The sequence below is a fragment of the Colobus angolensis genome, unplaced genomic scaffold (assembly GCF_000951035.1).
Source record: "Colobus angolensis palliatus isolate OR3802 unplaced genomic scaffold, Cang.pa_1.0 Scaffold101, whole genome shotgun sequence".
NCBI lineage: Eukaryota > Metazoa > Chordata > Mammalia > Primates > Cercopithecidae > Colobus > Colobus angolensis.
The window spans coordinates 3,064,334-3,085,992 of record NW_012111031.1 but is presented as its reverse complement, the minus strand read 5'-3'; the positions used below and the strand labels follow the sequence as shown (position 1 = coordinate 3,085,992).

At 38.0% G+C, this 21,659-nt stretch overlaps 1 protein-coding gene across 3 annotated transcripts in view; it reads left to right on the top strand.

Annotated features, from left to right (window-relative positions):
- FNDC3A (fibronectin type III domain containing 3A) overlaps positions 1 to 21,659 on the top strand; it is a 216,032-nt gene that overhangs the window by 168,353 nt on the left and 26,020 nt on the right. For all 3 annotated transcript variants that reach the window (XM_011939495.1, XM_011939501.1, XM_011939509.1), the window contains 6 exons: positions 6,203 to 6,262; positions 7,597 to 7,735; positions 11,060 to 11,113; positions 13,419 to 13,543; positions 14,358 to 14,532; positions 17,541 to 17,627. In XM_011939495.1, the coding sequence (XP_011794885.1) occupies positions 6,203 to 6,262; positions 7,597 to 7,735; positions 11,060 to 11,113; positions 13,419 to 13,543; positions 14,358 to 14,532; positions 17,541 to 17,627 (640 nt within the window). The remainder of the gene's footprint in view (positions 1 to 6,202; positions 6,263 to 7,596; positions 7,736 to 11,059; positions 11,114 to 13,418; positions 13,544 to 14,357; positions 14,533 to 17,540; positions 17,628 to 21,659) is intronic.

Sequence of the window (21,659 nt, the reverse complement as noted above, 5' to 3'; positions counted from 1 at the left end):
GAGACAGTTTGTTATAATTTCTGTTCTTTTACATTTGCTGAGGAGTGCTTTACTTCCAACTATGTGGTCAATTTTGGAATAAGTGCAATGTGGTGCTGAGAAGAATGTATATTCTGTTGATTTGGCGTGGAGAGTTCTGTAGATGTCTATTAGGTCAGCTTGGTGCAGAGCTGACTTCAAGTCCTAGATATCCTTGTTAACTTTCTGTCTCCTTGATCTGTCTAATGTTGACAGTAGGGTGTTAAAGTCTCCCATTGTTATTATGTGGGAGTCTAAGTCTCTTTGTAGGTCTCTAAGGACTTGCTTTATGAATCTGGGTGCATATATATTTAGGATAGTTAGCTCTTCTTGTTGAATTGCTCCTTTTACCATTATGTAATGGCCTTCTTTGTCTCTTTTGATCTTTGTTGGTTTAAAGTCTATTTTATCAGAGACTAGGACCGCAACCCCTGCGGGTTTTTTTGCTTTCCATTTGCTTGCTGAATCTTCCTCCATTCCTTTATTTTGAGCCTATTTGTCTCTCTGCATGTGAGATGGGTCTCCTGAATACAGCACACTGATGGATCTTGACTGTTTATCCAATTTGCCAGTCTGTGTTTTATAATTGGGGCATTTAGCCCATTTACATTTAAGATTAATATTGTTATGTGTGAATTTGATGTTGTCATTATGATATTAGCTGGTTATTTTGCCCATTAGTTGATGCAGTTTCTTCCTAGCATCGATGGTGTTTACAATTTGGCCTGTTTTTTCAGTGGCTGGTACTGATTGTTCTTTTCCATGTTTAGTGCTTCCTTCAGGGGCTCTTGTAAGGCAGGCCTGGTGGTGACAAAATCTCTCAGCATTTGCTTATCTGTAAAGGATTTTATTTCTCCTTCACTTATGGAGCTTAGTTTGGCTGGATATGAAATTCTGGGTTGAAAATTCTTTAAGAATGTTGAATATTGGCCCCCACTTTCTTCTGGCTTATGTGGTTTCTGCCGAGATCTGCTGTTAGTCTAATGGGCTTCCCTTTGTGGGTAACCCGACCTTTCTCTCTGGCTGCCTTTAGCATTTTTTCCTTCATTTCAACTTTGGTGAATCTGACAATTATGTGTCTTGGGTTTTCTCTTCCCAAGGAGTGTCTTTGTGGTGTTCTCTGTATTTCCTAAATTTGAATGTTGGCTTGCCTTGCTAGGTTGGGGAAGTTCTCCTGGATAATATCCTGAAGAGTGTTTTCCAGCTTGGTTCCATTCTTCCCATCACTTTCAGGTATACCAATCAAACATAGATTTGGTCTTATCATATAGTCCCATATTTCTTGGAGGCTTTGTTCATTTCTTTTTTTTCTCTAAACTTCTTTTCTCGCTTCGTTTCATTAATTTGTTGTTCAGTCACTGATACCGTTTTTTCCATTTGATCGAATCAGCTACTGAAGCTTGTGCATGCGTCACGTAGTTCTCGTGCCATGGTTTTCAGCTCCATCAGATCATTTAAGGTCTTCTCTACACTGTTTATTCTAGTTAGCTGTTCGTCTAATCTTTTTTCAAAGTTTTCAGCTTCCTTGTGATGGGTTCAAACATCTTCCTTTAGCTTGGAGAAGTTTGTTATTACCAACTTTCTGAAGCCTACATCTGTCAACTCATCAAAGTCATTCTCCATCCTGCTTTGTTCTCTTGTGGCTGAGGAGCTGCGATCCTTTGGAGGAGAAGGGGTGCTCTGGTTTTTAGAATTTTCGTCTCTTCTGCTCTGGTTTCTCCCCATCTTTGTGATTTTATTTACCTTTGGTCTTTGATGATGGTGACCTACAGATGGGATTTTGGTGTGGATGTCCTTTTTGTTGATGTTGATGCTGTTCCTTCCTGTTTATTAGTTTTCTTTCTAACGGGTCCCTCAGCTGCAGGTCTGTTGGAGTTTGCTGGAGGTCCACTCCAGACCCTGTTTGTCTTGGTATCACCAGCGGAGGCTGCAGAACAGCAAATATTGCTGCCTGATCCTTCCTCTGGAAGCTTCGTATCAGAGGGGCACCTGGCTGTATGAGGTGTCAATCAGCCCCTACTGGCAGGTGTCTCCCAGTTAGGCTACTTGGGCATCAGAGACCCACTTGAAGGGGCAGTCTGTACATTCTCAGATCTCAAACTCCGTGCTGGGAGAACCACTACTCTCTTCAAAGCTGTCAGACCAGGGACATTTAAGTCTGTAGAAGTTTCTGCTGCCTTTTGTTCAGTTCTGCCCTGCCCCTAGAGATGGAGTCTACAGAGGCAGGCAGGCCTCCTTGAGCTGTGTTGGTCTCCACCCAGTTCAAGCTTCCTGGCTGCTTTGTTTACCTACTCAAGCCTCAGCAATAGCGGACGCCCCTCCCCCAGTCTCACTGCCATCTTGCAGTTCCGTCTCGGACTATTGTGATAGCAGTGAGCAAGGCTCTGTGGGCGTGGGACCCTCCGAGCCAGGCCCTTGGATATAATCTCCTGGTGTGCCATTTGCCAAGACCGTTGGAAAAGCACAGTATTAGGGTGGAAGTGTCCTGATTTTCCAGGTACCGTTTTTCACAGCTTCCCTTGGCTGGGAAAGGGAATTCACTGACCTCTTGCGCTTCCCGGGTGAGGCTATGCCCCACCCTGCTTTGGCTCACACTCTGGGCTGCACCCACTTTCCAACACGTCCTAGTGAGACGAACCCGGTACCTCAGTTGGAAGTCAGAAATCACCTGTCTTCTGCGTTGCTCACGCTGGGAGCTGTAGACTGGAGTTGTTCCTATTCGGCACTCGGCCATCTTGGATCAGCCTCCTTAAGGAGAAAGTTTAATCCATTTACCTTAAAGTTACTATTGATATGTAAGGGTGTATTTCTGTCATTTTATTAATTGATATCTGATTTTTATGTTCTTTGTTTCATTCTTTTTTTTTATTTCTGTAATGGTACATTTGAGTTATTTTTCTTCCTCATTTGTGTGTTTGCTCCATCAGTAAGTTCAGTAAGTTTTATACTTTCTTGTGTCTTCATAACAGCAGATATTGTCCCTTTGTTCCAGGTGTAAGACTCCCTCAGGCATTTCTTACAGAACTGCACTAGTCGTGATGCAGTCCCTCAGCTTTTGCTTGTCTGGAAAATACCTTATTTCTCCTTCCTCTATGAAACATAAGTTTGTTGAGTATATATCCTTGGCTGACAGCTGTTTTTCCTTCAGCACTTTGAATATATCATCCCATTCCCTGCTGGTTTGTAAGATTTCTGCAGAGAAATCCTGTTAATCTGATAAGAGTTCCCTTATAGGTGACTAGATGCTTTTCTCTTGCTGTCTTTAGAATTTTCTTTGCTTTTTTGCTTTTAACAGTTTGACTATAATTTCATGCAGAAGACTGTTTTGTGTTTATATCTGTTTCATATCTGACTCTCCAAGCTTTCTGTGTCTGGATGTCTAAATCTCTTGCTAGATTTGGAAAGTTTTCAGCTATTATTTTGTTAAATAGGTTTTCTAACCCTTTTATTTTCTCTTCACCATTTAGGATACCAAAAATTCAAATATTTGGTTGCTTTATAGTGTCCCATATGTCACATAGGCTTTGTTCATTCATTTTTATTCTTTTTTTTTTTTTTATCTTGAGACGGAGTTTTGCTCTTGTTGCCCAGGCTGGAGTGCTGTGGCATGAACTCAACTCACTGCAACCTCCGCTTCCGGGGTTGAAGCAATTCTCCTGCCTCAGCCTCCCAAGTAGCTGAGATTACAGATGCTCACCACCACACCTGGCTGTTTTTTTCTATTTTTAGTAGAAACGGGGTTTTGCCTTGTTGGGGAGGCTGGTCTTGAACTCCTGAGGTGATCCACCGCCTCGGCCTCCTGAAGTTTATCTTTGTTTCACTGGGTTATTTCAAAAGACCTGTCTTCACATTCTGAAATTCTTTCATTAGCTGTATCTAGTCCTTTGTTGATGCTTTCGAATGTGTTTTGTATTTCATTTAATGAATTCTTTAGTTCTAGAATTTCTATTTGGTTCTTTCTTATGATTGTGTTTCTTTGGTAAATTTCTTATATTCTAAATTGTTTTTCTGAATTATTTGTATTGCTTTTCTGGTTTTTCTTATATTTCAGCTGAGCATCTTTAATATCAGTATTTCAAATTCATTATCTGGGATTTCTTAAATTTTTGTTTTTGATTAGAATCTATTGCTGGAGGATTATTGTGTTTCTTTGGAGGTGTCATATTGCCTTGCTTTTTCATATTTCTTCTGTCCTTATGTCAATATCCATTCATCTGGTACAGCAGTCACTTCTTTCAGTTTTTTGAGCTTGCTTTCATAGGGGAAGACTTTTTCCTGAAAATGCATCTATAGTGTTGGTTGGGTAGAGCACTGTGGCTTTGATTCAGGGTGCATGTGAAAGTACAGTCTTCATATGTCTTCTGCTGTAAACAGTGTTATGGTGTCTGTGATTTCCACAGTGGCTTAGGGTACAGTTGTTAGTGGAGGCTGTAGTGAAGTTTTGCTAGGGGTGGGGATGTGAGGTGAGCCTGCCCTCAGGCCTCAGTGGTGGCAGCAGCAGGCCCAAGCCTACCTGTCCTTGGGCCCCCAGGTGTTGTACATGAGTACCAGTGTTAGCAAATCCAGGCATTCTGATTCTTGGGCCTCTAGGCAGCTTGCTCAGGTGCTAGTAGTGGCAGCGGTGGGCCAGGCAGGTGGGCAGGTGGGTTCTTGGGCCTCTGGGAAGCCGATATGGCTTGGGTGATGGCATTAGGACTAACCTCTGGGTTCCAAGCAGTCCGTGCTGATGTTGGTGGTGACTGTGACAGTCTGGGCAAGCCAGTCCCCAGGTCCACAGGTGGTACATGCAAATGGATACCTGCTGCAGTGATTAAAGGCAGGTTGGGTGGGCTCAATCTCAGGCCACCAGGAGGAGTGCTCAGGTGTGGCACAGGTGATGGACTAGGCTGGGTAGTCCCCAGGCCTCCCAGTGTGCTCAAATACTGGGAGCACAGAATCAAGACCTGTCCTTAGACCCTCCAGTGGTGTTTGTAGGTGCTAACTGTGTTGGCAGGGTAGGGATGACCACCAGGCCCAAGGAAGAATCCTCAGGTGAAGGCGGCAGTGGCTACGCTGCAGACCTGCTACTAGGGAGGGCTTTTAGTGGCAACAGCTGTATGCAGGCAGCTAGGGAATACCCACTTCACTTGTGCTTTGGCCCCAGCTGCAGCAGCCCACAGCTGCAGTTGCTGCAGACAGGAAGTTTGTTGTTGGAGTACACAAAGATGTGCAGCAGCTTCGCTGCTGGGGGCAGCAGGATCTTTGCCAATGGCTCAAGCTTTAGTCCTGAAAGCAGCAACCAGTCACAGTGGTGGCCTGTGGGTAGGAAATGTCAGTGGGACTCCAGACATGGGGAGATGTGGGGACTGTAGGGCCCGTGGGCAGGATGCAGTCTGTTGGGGGTTGTGCTCTCAATATGATACCTTGTTCTACCTGCTTAGGGTTTGGGAGGTGTATAGGACCCATCGTGAGCTCCGTCTCTTGAGCAATGCCTTGCACGACTCCAGGCATCTCCCTGTGTTAGTTGCAGCCCACAAGGGTCTAGGGTCTTTCCCATGACTAGAATACAGGAGTCCACGATGGGAATGTGGACCCCTGGGAGTCACTTACTTACCCTTTCCCCACACTGGAGAACCTTTCTAGGCTCCCAGCTGATTGCAGCCTGGCAGGCTTACTTCCCTCTCCTTCCTTGTTTTACATGTTTCCAGTCACTCCTGCTTAATTCCAGTGTTCTCTCTTAGGTGATCTGTTCAAAGTGTAACATTTTAAATGAAGTTCCACATTATTTTCTAATAAAATAAAATAGTGACAGACTCCTTGTAAAAAATTGGCAGTTTTTCTTTCAACAGTACATCTTTTATTTATCATTTTAACTATGCAAAATGGATTTTTAAATAATTGATAATAGTTTTGTTTCTTCAGTAAACTAAATATCTTCCTTAACTCCGCTCCAAAAAAAAGAGTCTGGCTCACTCAGCGGATTTGCTTAGCACTACCTTTTGTTTTAAAGTAGTATGCAGGTACACATGTAAGTTTGGTACATATCCTAGCTGCCAAATTCCATATTAGTGGAATCTGAATCCAGTTACAGTTGGTAAAGAAAGAAGTAGTTTCATAAAATACTCTAAACTATAGTGTATATAATGTACATCGTTTGAAAATGCTTTATTTACCAGACATTGAAATACTACCTTTTTTTCCCCAGAGGAGAAGAAACAAATATCACTTTAAATGATCTCAAGCCAGCCACGGATTACCATGCAAAGTAAGGAATTCCTACAGATTGCCTCTATATGATACAGCATAAGGGTTTTTTTTTTTAATAATTATTTTTTTAATCTGTTATATAATTTAAACATTAATTTCGGATTAAAAGCAGACTTTGTGGGCTGGGCACAGTGCGCCTGTAATCCCAGCAACTTTGGGTGGGCAAGACAGGAGGATTTCTTGAGACCGGGAGTTTGAGACCAGTCTGAGCGACATAGCGAGACCCCATCTCCACAAAAAACTCCAAAAAGTAGCCAAGCATCGTGATGCAGGCCTGTGGCATCAGCTACTCAGAAGACTGAAGTAGGAGGATTGCTTGAGCCCAGGAGGTTAAGACTGCAGTGAGCCATGATTGTGCCATTATATTCCAGCCTGGGCTACAGAGTGAGACTCCATCTCAGAAAAAAAAAAAAAAAAATTTGCAGACTTCAATTTTTCTGTTGGTAAAATTATCAAAATTTTTCAACAAACAAAAACATTTAACTCATGTTACAGTGAAGGGCTAGAATTCTGGGTTTGGAATGAATCTGTAGAATATGTCTGTAGCATCTAGTTTGGCAGTGGAAACTTGTCCCAGCTTTTGGAATTTTTATAAAATAATTATAAATACTTGGTTTACACACATATTTTTACTACATCCTATTTTAGGGTTCGGGATACAAGACTAGAATTTCATAACGTTTAATAGGAAGAACTTAGATAATGTTTTACTCTATGCAGTTCTTCTAGTGTAATTTACTAAAATTTCATAGACTCTAGGGCTTACCCAACTGAAGCCTAATATAACACATTTAGTTAATTACCCCCATTTTTATAAAGAGTGTATGTGGTTGGGATTATTTCTGTTAAACTACTAAGTGTTCAAGTGTACTTCCTATGGATATACTCAAAGTATTGTCCAACCTAATATTTTTCATACTGTAGATTGTAGTCACATTTAGTCATGAATTTAATTTTGTGCGTTATATTCAGCATTTTTTTTAAAAGAAATAGAATCAAATAGGACAGAAAGCATCAGTGTATTCCCCATAGTTGAGAACATTGTTTCAGGAAACTTGTTTCAGGAATTTTTTTTGCATGTGTGTGTAAATACACATATATGTACACTCACATTATATCACAATTTTAAATTATTTCTTTTGGTTGCAGCAAAAAAGAAAAAAAAAACTTGTCCTTTTTTTTGGAATGGTCACCTTTTACTTCTGATAGTCATATTTTCTTGATAGAACTTTTAGTGGACACCTTCCTAATCTGCAAGTACTTAAAGGTGACACTGTTGAAAACAGGATACAGTGATTCTGAAAGGTAAAACTATTTATTTTATCACCATAGAGTCCAGGCAGAATATAATTCTATAAAGGGAACTCCTTCAGAAGCTGAAATCTTTACCACCCTGAGCTGTGAACCTGATATACCTAATCCACCAAGGATAGCCAATCGGACCAAAAATTCACTCACTTTGCAATGGAAGGTAAGAATATTCTTTAGGGTGTTTCCAGCTGGATGTGTGTTTCTTTGTTTCCCCTGGTAGTATTAAGTTTCAGTTGTTTCTGGAGACAAAGAGCTCTAATTTGTTCCTGCTCTTTACATATGAGACACAAATGCCTATTTAATGTATCTTAAAATAGCACTGTTACTGGTTTTTCTTACTATACGTAAATATAGCAAAAACGATTGATTTGTAATTAACAGTGCTTATTACATTGCACATGTGATGGCATTGAGGTTCATAACAGTGATTCTTAACCCATTACTCCTTTTTGTCATACTTTGTCATGATGCCTTTATATTCTGAGTTGTATTGTAAAATTAGATTTATAATAACTGTACTCATAGATCAATATGCTGCCTAAAAGGAGGAATAAAGTTATTCTCAATAGAAAAGTATATATTTTAATTTATAAATGTTTTGTCCCAGCTACACAAGAAGATACAATGAAGTGGACATATACCATACATAGAATTAGTCATTCAAATACCACAGACAGCATTGTCACTGATTATGTGATTTTCTGAAATAGTGTGGACTCGGTAAATTTCTGAACAAATTAAATTCAGTCTTTCCCAGATTGCACAGTTATTGCATTTTGGGAAACTTGGTGTCTGTTAAAACCATACTAAAAATACTTTATAAAATGGAATTTGGTTCTTCAGTTCTGATAGATATTTGAAAGTCCTAGAGGAAGAGAACAATTCCTCATCATACTGATTGTCCCCCATTCTGTGGGGCTATTAGCACCCTTGATCTTTACCCCATAACCACCAGACTCTCCCCTCCTGCTTTATTGTGATCAGGTCAGAAATAGCCCCCACAAAATTTCAAAGCATCCTCTAGAATGGGGTACCACTCCTGTTAGTATTGGTTTGCAGTGAGATGTAACTATTCCTCTTGATTTAATTATCTGTCCTTGCTTCGAGACCAAGCTCAGGGCTAGCCTTACATTTGAAAGCTTTTAAAAATGTGAGGCTTACTACTTGTTCAGTAGCTTGTTAGTTTCTAGTTCCTCTGAGGATATTAGATACTTTTGTAGTCAAAAAGTACTATTAACACATGTAAGTAAAGCAGCTGTGTATATATACATATATTCATGTGTGATTAAAAAGTATGACTACTTTTATTTCATGTCACTTACAGTAGTATTTTATTTGTGAATATGCTCAGACCCTTTCCTTTGGTAGAGCAGTTGAGGTAGCAACCCATTGTTCTTTATATAATTAAAGATTTCTGTAGGTAACTGTTCCTTTATTTCAATGATAATTAAAATACAATTTTGAAATGTCTGCCTTTAACAGTATCCTAACATCCCTATATAAGATGTAGGCAGTGGTACCTCAGATTACCCACACAGGTTTCCCAGGCTTGAACCTTTCCAGAAATGGCCCTATGTACACACACAATAATCAACATTGTTGGAAAAAGATATTGTCACTGTTGTTGGAGGATAGTATTATATACCTCAGAGTTGGGAGGATTAAAACAGGTAGCATCTAAACAGCCCAAGGTATAATGTCTAGAACATAATGAGCATAATAACTATTGTTATTTAATATTAAAAATGAAGAAAAGTCACTAAGAGTAGTTTAGTGACTTGAATATCTAGTCTTTTGACTGCTACCTCACCTAATCTAAAAGGATTCCTATGGGGGTTAACATGGGAGGTAGCAGTTGAGAGAGGTATCTTATTAACTGACTTTGTTTAGAATTGCCAGAGCATGGTGATAACAAAAAGCTCACTAAAGATGATCTTTTTCTGTTTATTGCCAGTTCCCCGAGGCAGACTGTGTACTTCTCAGCCCCTAGAATACTGGGTAGGAACACTGATTTTGTGGGCAGGTAGAACAAATTCAGTTCTGCTCTACTTTGAACGACTTTGTGATCTGGGACAATTTATTTGGTTCTTTGAAGCCCTCATTTCCTCTTTTGTAAAGTTCAGGTAATGGTACTTCATAGAGTTGATCTGAGGACTAAATGAAATAAGGTAAAAAAAAAACACTTTACACTTTACACTCCTCTAACTTGGAGAAAAGCTAGAGAGGATCAGTCTCAGGTTAAGGTGGACATTTTAATAGCCTCACTTTTGAAAAAGAGAAAAATTAATCAAGTAAATGTGAGAGACCTCAGCAACTAGACTAGAGCAGTCTGGAGTCATTAACAGTTGGAAAATGTCTTTTTATACCCCTCACTTCCTGCTGAGACTTTTGATCTCTCTCTTTGGATTCTCTTCCTCTACATCATAAGAGTTGGAGTTTCCCAAAGATTCTTTCTCTGCCCCGTTCACATTATGCCCCGTTCACATTATATTCATTTTTAACTGCCACTGCTTTGCCACTCAGTGAGATATTACCCTAACTTAACAAGCAAATTCTGGCTATGCTAACCAGTTTTAAATTATAATTTAATAAAAAATTAATGTTATAAGATCTGTATTAGTGTTTAACAAATAATTTAGACCTCTGTGTTCCTCTGTATTAAAAAGTTAATGATCCTTGATTGCCATTTACATAGTTAGCAATATTATGTAAAAACTGGATAGAGTTAATAAAACATCATTTCAAAAATTAAAATGGTAGAATTTTGACCAGAGTCTTAAAGTCAATTGTCTGCAAATATATGGAGTTACAATAAGAATAGGGGTGATCATTTGTTCTGCAAAGAGGAAATGGGCTGAAATTGTAGAAAGAAAATTCAGATGGAAGTAAGGTTGAAATTCATGATTTTGAGAGTGATTAAATACTGAAATAAAATGCCAAGGGAACTGCATTCTTTTACATCTAAAATATTAACAGATTGCTAAGTCAGCAGTCTCAGGTAACCAGCACAGTCAGTCTAGAAACGAGAACCGAGACACTGCCCTCCCAGAGCTTCTTTCAGCACCCTGGTTCTTCACTCTTTGGTATTTTATACAATATTCCATTTATTTTGTAAGGTGAGTTTTAATACAAATGACAGGATCAGTCCTACAAACTTAAAGCTGATAAAACTCTCTGTAAGAAAAGCAAAATGGTTTTTTTAACGACTTTTTCAATTTATTAATAGTTCTTGCTAAAAGAGATTGTTCAGTGTTCAGGAAGACTTGAGTAGCTTCTTGCTTTCTTTCCTTATATTTCTTTCCTTAAATTTGAAAGGATTATAGGGTATACAATACATATATTTTTGTATTTTCATGAACATTTTCCCAGGACTAAGTCACAGAGAACATCTGCCACATAAGCTAGATCCTTATATTAGATCATCACAGTATCATTTATGAATGTACTAATTTGTTTTCATTTTGTTTTTTGATGTTGGTTTTAGGCACCTAGTGACAATGGTTCTAAAATCCAAAACTTTGTATTAGAATGGGATGAAGTAAGTAAATTGAATCTTTTTAAATGGTTAACATTATGTGCGTATCTTCAGGCAGAAATAACTTTTTCGTTTGTTTTAATCATCAAGTATATTCTTCTGTCAAAAAAAGTATGAATGATTTTGTGTGGTGCATGAGTGGATTGATGGTGTTTTTAGAAAACATTCCTGACTTCCCTATTTTCAACTAAATCACCATCAAAACTATTATTTAGGTAACTACCTTGATAAAGGAACTTTTTTTTCACATCAGCCTTCGAGGCAAGTGTATTCCTTTTCCTACGGCTGCTATAACAAATTACCCCAAACCTGATATTAAAACAGTACATTATTCTCTTACTGTTCTGGAGGCCAGAAATCCAAAATGAATTTCTCTGGACAAAATCAAGGTGTCAGCATGGCCAGGCCCTCTCCAGCAACTTTAGAGGAGAATCTGTTTCCTTGCCTTGACAAGCTTCTGTAGGCTGTCATTACTTGGTTCATGGCCACATCATATTGCCTTTTCTCCCCTTGTTTCCATCATCACATCACCTTCTTCCTCCTCTGTCTTCAAACCTCTAACACTTAAGATTCCATGTAGGGTCTATTCAGATAATCCAGGATGAGCTCCCATCTCGAGATTCTTAGTCACACTTTACAGTTCCTCCTACCATATAAGGTCATTTTCACAGGTTCAGGGGACTGGGACCTGGATATTCATGGTGGCCATTACTCAGCCAACCACAGCAAGCATACTGGACTTCGTTGTTTAGTACAGGGGCGTCCAATCTTTTGGCTTCCTTGGGCCACACAAAATACTAGATTTGTTCAAAGGTAGTTGCTGTTTTTGCCGTTAAAAGTAATGGCAAAAACAGCAGTTACTTTTGCACCAACTTACGTTAACACTAATAATAATAGCTAATGAGCTTTTGAAAAATCACAAAGATATCTCATAATATTTTCAGGAAGTTAACAAATTTGTGTTGGGCCACATTTAAAGCTGTTCTGGGCCGCATGTGGCCCTTGGGCTGCAGGTTGGACAAGCCTGGTTTAGTACATTTTTTTTATTATCAGTTACTATGTTCTCTCTTGCCCTGTGGCTTGTACCAAGCTAAGAAGAGGGGCCAGAGGGAGTGGAAGAAATTCCATTGATAAGTTGGGAATCTGGCAGTATATTAAAAGAACAATAAAGCACAACCAAGTAGATTTTATTCCAGAAATTCTAAGATAATTTAGAATTAGAAAACCTATTAACATATCACATTAATTTAGAAGAAAACTATATTGATAAATTAAGGAAGAGTATTTGATTACCATTCATCTGAGTTAAAACTCAAAGCAGATTAGGAATAGAAAGGTAATTTCTTATTTGATAGTTATTTTTGTACCATCACTAAACAAATAAAGGCATTTTTATGCAACGCTGAAATAAGTCAAGATTGCCAATTATCCCTACCTTTATTTAACATTCTTTCAGAAGTTATTCTTAAGGCAGTATGACTTGAAACCAAAGCAAAAAGTACAGTCATGGGTCTGGCTTGGGGGCAAAACTGTCATTATTTAGAGATGATAAGATTTTCTACTTAGAAACTCAGTTGAATCCACTAAACAAGCATTCAGTAAAGCAGTCAAGGACAGTCTACAGGTTTTCTTTGAAGCCGAAGTCACCCTAACTACCCTTTCATCTCTAGCAACACAATAAAGAAAAATGGGTGGTGAATGTGAAACTTACCCGTTTTATTTAGCACTCTAAATTTCTAAAACTCTTTAGTTGTCCTAACTTTTCTCTCTCCCTCTTATTGCCTGTAATTGGGCTGTGCTCTCTGCTAGAACTTTTTCAGTGTTAGTCTAAGCAGTAGAAGCTCCAAAAGTTTTATTTTAAAGAAGTTTATGAGCTATCTAGTTGGAAGTTTGGGCATGGGTAAGGACCTTTTCTTAAAACTGTTCACTTAGAGCTTTCCATAGGTTGAAAAAAACTGCCAGTTGACCCTGTCAAAGATCGTCACCCCATTTCTACCACTGGTAGTCTTCCATGGAGATTGTAGGGGCCATACCTGCAGAGTTTTCTTTATTAAAACCAGAGATTTGACATTGGCTAAAAGATAGTGCTTAATTCAGGAAGCTATACAAAGATACCTGCTTTCTGGTGTTTTAATTCTGTGTTTGATGATCTATATCATATAAAAGATGTGCTGTATCTCAGCCTTCTCTTGAGATCCATGGCTTTTAGTATACACTTGCTAATATGTAACTGTCAAGAAGGAATTGATGTGGATTTATCTTTTTGCAGTAATGTACATGATATATAATAATCAGCCATTTCTTATAGGGAAAAGGAAATGGAGAATTTTGTCAGTGTTACATGGGCTTACAGAAACAATTTAAAATTACTAAACTGTCACCAGCAATGGGCTGTAAATTCAGACTATCGGCCAGAAATGACTATGGTACAAGGTAAGGTGTATTTTATAAAAGAATGTAAATATTTTTAGATTATCAAGTCAACTTCACTTGTATAATTATTTACTGTCCAAATTATTCATTAAAAATTCTGTTTAGTTTATCTCTTTGTTGATATGGTTAAGATGTGTTCACCAGTCTAGCAAAAGCTGTGAGAGAGTTATCTTAGTTACATAGGAACCACAGGAAAGATTAAACTTACAACTTTCCAAGATCTTCCGATATAAATTAGATTTGTATATGTGACCAAGAGATTTTTCTTTTGCTCCTCAGCATATGTAATTTCAATATTTTGTTTAAAGTCAGGTGAGTTGTAAGAACATCTAAAATACCCAATTTTGAATAGAAAGGCCAAGTATCTTTCAAGAGTCATTAAAATTATTTTTGATCTAGAGATAGCGCTGCTCACCTTAGGGGCAGGTGCATTTAATTACACAACTGAGAACTTACATTTTCTATTTTATATAAATGGCATTGTATGAAAGTGTGTTTAAAAGTTACAGCATTTACACCAGTACATGAGTGTTACTGTTTCCATAAGATAATATATATAATTTTTCATTGACTGGACAAATTATGATATAAAGGCTTACAAATCTGAACAAAACTGCATTTTTAATAGAACACTAATTGACTGTTTGGTGTCTGACCTGGTTATCATAAAGAGATCAAACCCAAGATATATTATTTGTATTATAATTCATTATCAAAAATTGTCATTTTCAAAAAAAATTACATCTGTTACAAACTTGTTCTTTCACTGTAAAAATAACTTTTTCACACCTTTTAAAACCATTTGTTTCAACAGTGGTTTTAGTGAAGAAGTCTTATATTACACTTCAGGCTGTGCTCCTTCTATGCCAGCAAGTCCTGTATTAACCAAGGCTGGAATTACTTGGTTATCCTTACAATGGAGTAAGCCTTCAGGAACACCATCAGATGAAGGAATTTCTTACATTTTAGAGATGGAGGAAGAAACTTCAGTAAGTGCAAATATGGATTTTAAATAGTGTATTTAAAACATTTTCAGCTTAAGGAGATTTTGGGCCAAGACGATGGGGTTTTCTAAATATACAATCATATCATCTGCAAACAGAGACAATTTGACTTCCTCTCTTCCTATTTGAATACACTTTATTCTTTCTGTTGCCTGATTGCCCTGACCAGAACTTCCAATACTATGTTGAATAGGAGAAGAGGGCATTCTTGTCTTGTGCTGGTTTTCAAAGAGAATGCTTCAAGCTTTTGCCCATTCAGTATATTGGCTGTGGGTTTGTCATAAATAGCTCTTGTTATTTTGAGCTACGTTCCATCAATACCTAGTTTATTGAGAGTTTCTGGCATGAAGGGGTACTGAATTTTATCAAAGGCCTTTTCTGCGTCTATTGAGATAATCATGTGGTTTTTGTCATCAGTTCTGTTTATGTAATGGATTACATTTATTGATTTGTGTATGCTGAACCAGCCTTGCATTCCTAGGGATGAAGCCAACTTGATCATGGTGGATAAGCTTTTTGATGTGCTGCTGGATTCGATTTGCCAGTATTTTATTGAGGATTTTCGCATTGATGTTCATCAGGCATCTCAGCCTGAAATTTTCATTTTTTGTTGTGACTGCCAGGTTTTGGTATCAGGATGATGCTGGCCTCATAAAATGAGTTAGGGAGGAGTCTGTCTTTTTATATTGTTTGGAATAGTTTCAGAAGGAATGGTACCGGCACCTCTTTGTACCTCTGGTAGAATTTAGCTGTGAATCCATCTGGTCCTGGACTTTTTTTGGTTGGTAGGCTATGCTGGAAACCATCATTCTCAGCAAACTAACACAGGAACAGAAAACCAAACACTGCATGTTCTCACTCATAAGTGGGAATTGAACAATGAGAACACATGGACACAGGGAGGGGAACATCACACAGCAGGGCCTGTTGGGGGGTAGGGGAGTAGGAGAGGGATAGCATTAGGAGAAATACCTAATGTAAATGATGGGTTGATGGGTGCAACACACCACCATGATACATGTGTACCTATGTAACAAACCTGCATGTTCTGCACATGTATCCCAGAACTTAAAGCATAATTTTTTTAAAAATCAGAAAAAAAAAAACAGTGTGGCATTAATCCTAATACAATAAATATTGCCACAGTAATTAGCTAATTTCCCAGTCCTTTGAAGCCTTGACTTGTTACTGTTTGGAATAGGTTAGGCATGATGAAGAACTCAGTCTTTTTTTTTTTCTTTTGCGACAAGGTCTTGCTCTGTAGCCCAGGCTGGAGTGCAGTGGCACAATCTCGGTTCACTTCAACCTTGAACTCCCGGGTTCAGGCAATCCTTTCGCCTCAGCCTTTCAAGTAGATGGAACTACAGGCACATGCCACCATGTGCCTGTATTTTAATTTTAAAATAAAAAAATTTTATTTTTTGTAGAGACAGAGTTTCGCTATGTTGCCTAGGCTGGTCTCGCACTCCTAGGCTCAAGTGGTCCTCCCACCTCGTCCTCCCAGAGTGCTGGGATTACAGACTTGAGCCACTATGCCCAGCCTGAAAACTCTGTATTTTCTTTTGATGTGAAAGAGGTTTTGTTTTGTTTGTGTGTGTATATATATATGTCTGTCTGTGCTTTGGAACCACATAGGCTACACTTTAACTGTATCTGTTTAGGGGAATTATGGGGAGGGGAAGATCACAGCCTTCTTGACTAAGCAGCTCTAAAAGATGAAGAAATATGTGTCTGCCTTTCTCTAAATGTATTTATACACTGCTTCCCAAAGTGTCACAGAAGATTTTTAAAGTTTCCTGTGAAACTGTGATGCAGCCTGAATCTAGTTACCCGTCACTCACATCCTGTTACCTAGAGCCTAGCTGACCAGAAGTTAGGGTGTATTCTATTATTAGATCTATATATAGTTCATAGATTTTCAGAGCTACTTTGAAGGAATATAGGTCAAAAATAGCACTAGTCCACCCCTAAGTATATACCCAAAAGAATTGAAAACACGTGTTCATACAAAAAACTAGTACACAAATGTTCATAGCAGCAGCATTCATAATAGTCAAAAAGTGGAAACAACCCAAATATCAATCAACAGATAGATGAATAAACAAAATGTGGTGTATCCATACAATGGAATATTTTTCAGCCATAAAAAGAGTACCGGTATATGCCACAACATGAATCAACCTTGAAAACATTATGCTAAATAAAAGAGCCCAGTTACAAAAGACTACATATTATATGATTCCATTTATATGGATATAGACAAATCCATAGAAACAGGAAGCATATTAGTAGATAGGAGGAGGAGGGAAGTGACTGCTACCCAAAAAAGGACAGGCTTTTTCTGAAATTAGAAATTAGGTGAGGGTTGCACAACTTTGTGAATACACTATAAGCCATTAGATTTTATACTTTGAAATGGTGAATTTTACAGCATATGAATTATATCTCAATTTTTTTTAATCCAAGAAATGATAACGTTTGGAAAGTTTGTAAAGCGTTGTCACTGGTGCTGGACATAGCAATCCCAAATCTAAGTGACACCCTCACCTGCCAGTGCAGCTAACCCTTTAATTATTTACTTAAACAACTATGTGTTAAGGGCAAGTTAAATATGTTAACTACTTACAGTTCTGTTCAGCTCTTGCACGATGTCTCTGGGAAATCTCTGTTCTTGGGATAGCTTACTGATGGTGAAGTTACCATTGGCTCCAACGCTAACCTCTCTTCCCTCAACACAAAGATCGTCTTCTCTTGGCCTACTATATTTACTGAGACTAAGTGGTCTGCTTCATCTTCCACCAAATGTTCAATAAGCATTTCCGGGTCTACCCACTGAAGACAGAAGCATCAAGGTGAGGATTCCACTCAACAGAGCTTTAGTCATATTGCACATAGTAGAAGATGAAGAGAAACCTGGGTCTTTTTACATATTCATTATTGCCCATATTTCTATTGTTAAGACATCGAATGAAGACTTTGTTTTCCTTTTCCAGGGATATGGTTTTAAGCCTAAATATGATGGAGAAGATCTTGCTTACACAGTGAAAAATCTCAGACGTAGTACTAAGTATAAATTTAAGGTAAGCTTTGAAAACCCTTAAAAGATTTGTTCCTTGTTCCTGTTCTTACTGGCACATTGGGGTTCTTTGTTTTCTGTTTGTTGTTTGTTTGTTTTTTGAGACAGGCTCTTACTCTGTCACCCTGGCTGCTGCAGTGGCACAGTCATGGCTCGCTGCAGCCACAACCTCCGGGGCTCAAGTCATCCTCCCACCTCAGCTTCCCAAGGAGCTGAGACCACAGGTGCATGCCACCACACTTGGCTAACTTATTTTGTAGACAAGGTTTCACCATGTTGTCCAGGCTGGTCTCAAACTCCTGAGTTCAAGCGATTTTCCTGCCTCGGCCTCCCAGAGTTCAGGGATTACTGCACCCGGCCTCTATTCTTACTGTTTTAAATCCAAGTATATACTTCACTCCTTTGGTTTTAGATCTTATATAATGTTGACCTTTTCTAGTGAGCTTTTTTGTTTTACTTTATTATATAGTGGTGCTTCTCAAACTTTATATATTTAAAACAAAAACCAATTTTTATGACTCTTATTTGTGTAATGTGACCAAACATCTTTTAAAATATGAATGTTAGAACGCACTAAGTGTATGCTTTGTTGGCAAGGATATCACAGAAAATAACGCTACATTTTTCTCAGTGTATCATATCAAGTGGCGTATCATTTCAATTTGTCTTATTACTGGTAGTCACTTGATAAAGCCTGTATCTACCATATTCTTCTCATATTTATAATAACCATAAAGTTATTCTTTTTTGTTTGTAATTAATAAGTATTTTGTAAATACTGTGTACCCTGTGAGCATCTTGTTCCTTATTAAACTTTCATCCATCGTTTTAACACCCATTGGTGATTCTTGCCTAAATCAATTATAACCATGATTGATGGTGCCAAGTGGTGATTTTTAAAATTTTATCATTTTTTCTACATTAATTAGTTGGCATTATACTGTAAGGAAAGAAAGACTTTCTCTTCTCCCCATTTATATCAGTAGGTACTCATGGAAGTCTGTTCAATGGGTTATATTTTGTTGCTTTGATTATTGTGAAGCTCAAATTGTCCCAGATTTGGGATCCCCTACAAGCTGGCTGCAGAATCCTTTTGACATGTCTCTCATTCTTTGAGCCCTTCCTTTCTGGCACAAGATATTCTAGTCCCATCTTAAAGTTTACCTTCTTCAACTCTGGAATTGGCCATTTCTCAAAGCACCAGGATCCTTTTAGTGGACAGTGAGATTTAGGAATCAAGATCTAGATACTAAGTATACTTAATTGTCACAGAGGTTTTACTGCTCCTGGGTACCCTCCCAATGGACAGAGCTAGGAACTATATGTGTGCATATGTTTAGTTTATATACAAATATTTATACACATGTATATACATAAATATACAGTTACAACACAGATACATGTCTGTGTTTCTTATTTCTGTATTTTTAAAAATCATGAGTTCACACCAGATACCCTCAATTCTAATCCAGTGCCACAGGTTAATTTTAGTTTTCCCCTGTCTTTATTTCTAACTTCCTTCATCATCAGTGAGAAACTTTGATCCAGTTCAGTATATTTACTTACTGGATCAAACCCCTCCCTGTCCCCCTATTCTCTTCCCTAAAGTCCTATTCAGGATCAAGGTGCTTGAGTTCCTACTGGGTACATGCTGCTGCCTCCACCCAACACATCCCTGTCCCCAGCACAAAGGCTTGCCTTAACTCAGCCCACCTATTGGCCTTTGGACTAAATTATTCCAGGAGGAGGGTGGGGAGACTACATGTCATTCTTGCTCACTTGAGGCAAGCTTTGAAGATTGTTCTAGTGTGAAGACTCCTGAAATTCTTATTTTTCCTAGTATAGTATTATTCTAGAACATATTTTTGCTCTTTGTCTTGGTCAGTATATACATTGCTATTTCTTGGCCGACCGTGCTTGAATTAGTTAATATACCAGTTAATATAAGCCAGACTGTATTTGCACAGAAGTTTTCCCAAGAATATAACAGGATGCTCATTAGTTGATAAATTCAGCATTTAAATTTTCCTACCAGTGCTTATTTAATCAAACCATTTCAAATAAATGATAAAAAGCTGCTGTAAATTGTGTTCACTATTAAAAAGCAAAGATAAATTTTATTACTTCTTAAGAACCTTAAGTCTTTAGCAATGGGAAATTTGATTATTTAGTACATAATAATTGTTATGCTTTATTTTATGCTGTTAGCTTCATTTTAAAAATGTATAATAATGCCAGGTCAATTTAATTTCTAAATATGGTTTTCATATTTACAAGATTTATAAAATACTTGAGAAATAGGCACATCCATTCCAGTTTTGTGATGATATTGGGTTGTATTTTTGCTTCATTAATGAAGCATTCCAACAGGTCTTCTAAAGAGGAAGTTGTCTTTGTAATTTGTTAAGTTTATGAAAATCCTAAAATTATACTACCTTGTAACACCATAGTATTACAGGGACTGAAATGCATACAAATACACATATGTGTCAAATTCCTTAGTGTTCTACTATAAACCAGTCAAATTTCTATTTAGGCCAGGCATGGTGGCTCACGCCTGTAATCCCAACTACTTGGGAGTCTGAGGCACAAGAACTGCTTGAACCTGGGAGGCAAAGTTTGCAGTCAGCCAAGATTATGCCACTGCACTCCAGACTGGGTGATATATAGCAAGACTCTGTCTCAAAAAAAAAAAAAAAATTTTTTTTTTCTATGTAAAAGCTGCCAGGCATGGTAGCTCACACTTGTAATAATCCCAACACTTTCAGAACCTGAGAAGGGAGGATCATTTGAGCCCAGGATTTCAAGGCTGTAGTGAGCTATGATCGTGTCACTGCACTCCAGCCTAGGCAGCAGAGCAAGACCTCATCTCTTAATAATATTAACTAATTAATTAAACTGTGTTTCACTATGGTAGTCACTGTCAAATTTCAGGGGAGGGAGAAGTATATAGTCAGAATCTCCAAGGAGACAGTAGGCTGTTGCACAAAATTCTCCCAGATAATGAGGTTGGAGATGGGAAAACAATATTTCTGAAAGCCACCACTTTACACAGCACTGGATAAAAGGAAGAGGGCTATATTCTGGCTTATTAAGATGTAGAGCAATAGTTATCAAAGTGGTCAGCAGGCCATTTTATCAATATTGCCTGAGAACTTGTTAGAAATGTAAATTATCTGGCCCCTCCCCTCTCCACCTCCATCTACTAAATCAGAAATTTGGGGGGCAGAGGCCTAGCAATCTGTTGTGGTATACTTCCAAGTAATTCGGATCCTTGCCAAAATTTGGAAACAACTGATCTAGAGGAGGAAAAAAAAAACCAGGAAGTAGAAAATGATGTTTGTATGAAGCTCTAGGAGCTCAGACACTTATTTTAAATCTGCCATGTGCGGGGAACCCAGCTTAAGGGCATTTTGAATTGTTAAATCCTATTGTTGTGTCTCTGTCTTCCTTTTCTAGCTAGATATTGCGGACTCTTTCAAACAGTTGCATCAAAATAAAATCTTAATATTTTAGAGAGATCTTAGAACACTGAAGAGAGATCTTAGAAAACTTTGAGAAAAACTATAAAAAATTAAAATATTTTAAAAATATTTAAAATACAATCCAGGAAGTAATGACTAAGTAGCATGTTATTATTCTGAAGAAACAATAAGAATATGATTAACGTAAAATGAACTACTAATATGACCAAGTTTACCAAATACTAGAGCTCCATGTTCTACACTGAGGACAATTCTGGGATAATCAAAATACTAAAACAAGATTAGAACAGTGAAAAAATGTAAATGATAAAGAAAAATGAAAATTAAATTTTATTTATTTATTTATTTGTTTATTTTGAAACGGGGGCTCACACCATCACCCAGGCTGGAGTGCATTGGCACAATCATAGTTAACTGCAGCCTCAAACTCCTGAGCTCAAGGGATCCTCCCACCTTAGCCTCCTGAGTAAGCTGGGACCACAGGCATGAGCCACCACACCTGGCTAGAGAGAGAAAGAGAGAGAGTGTGTGCGTGCGTTTGTGTGTGTGTG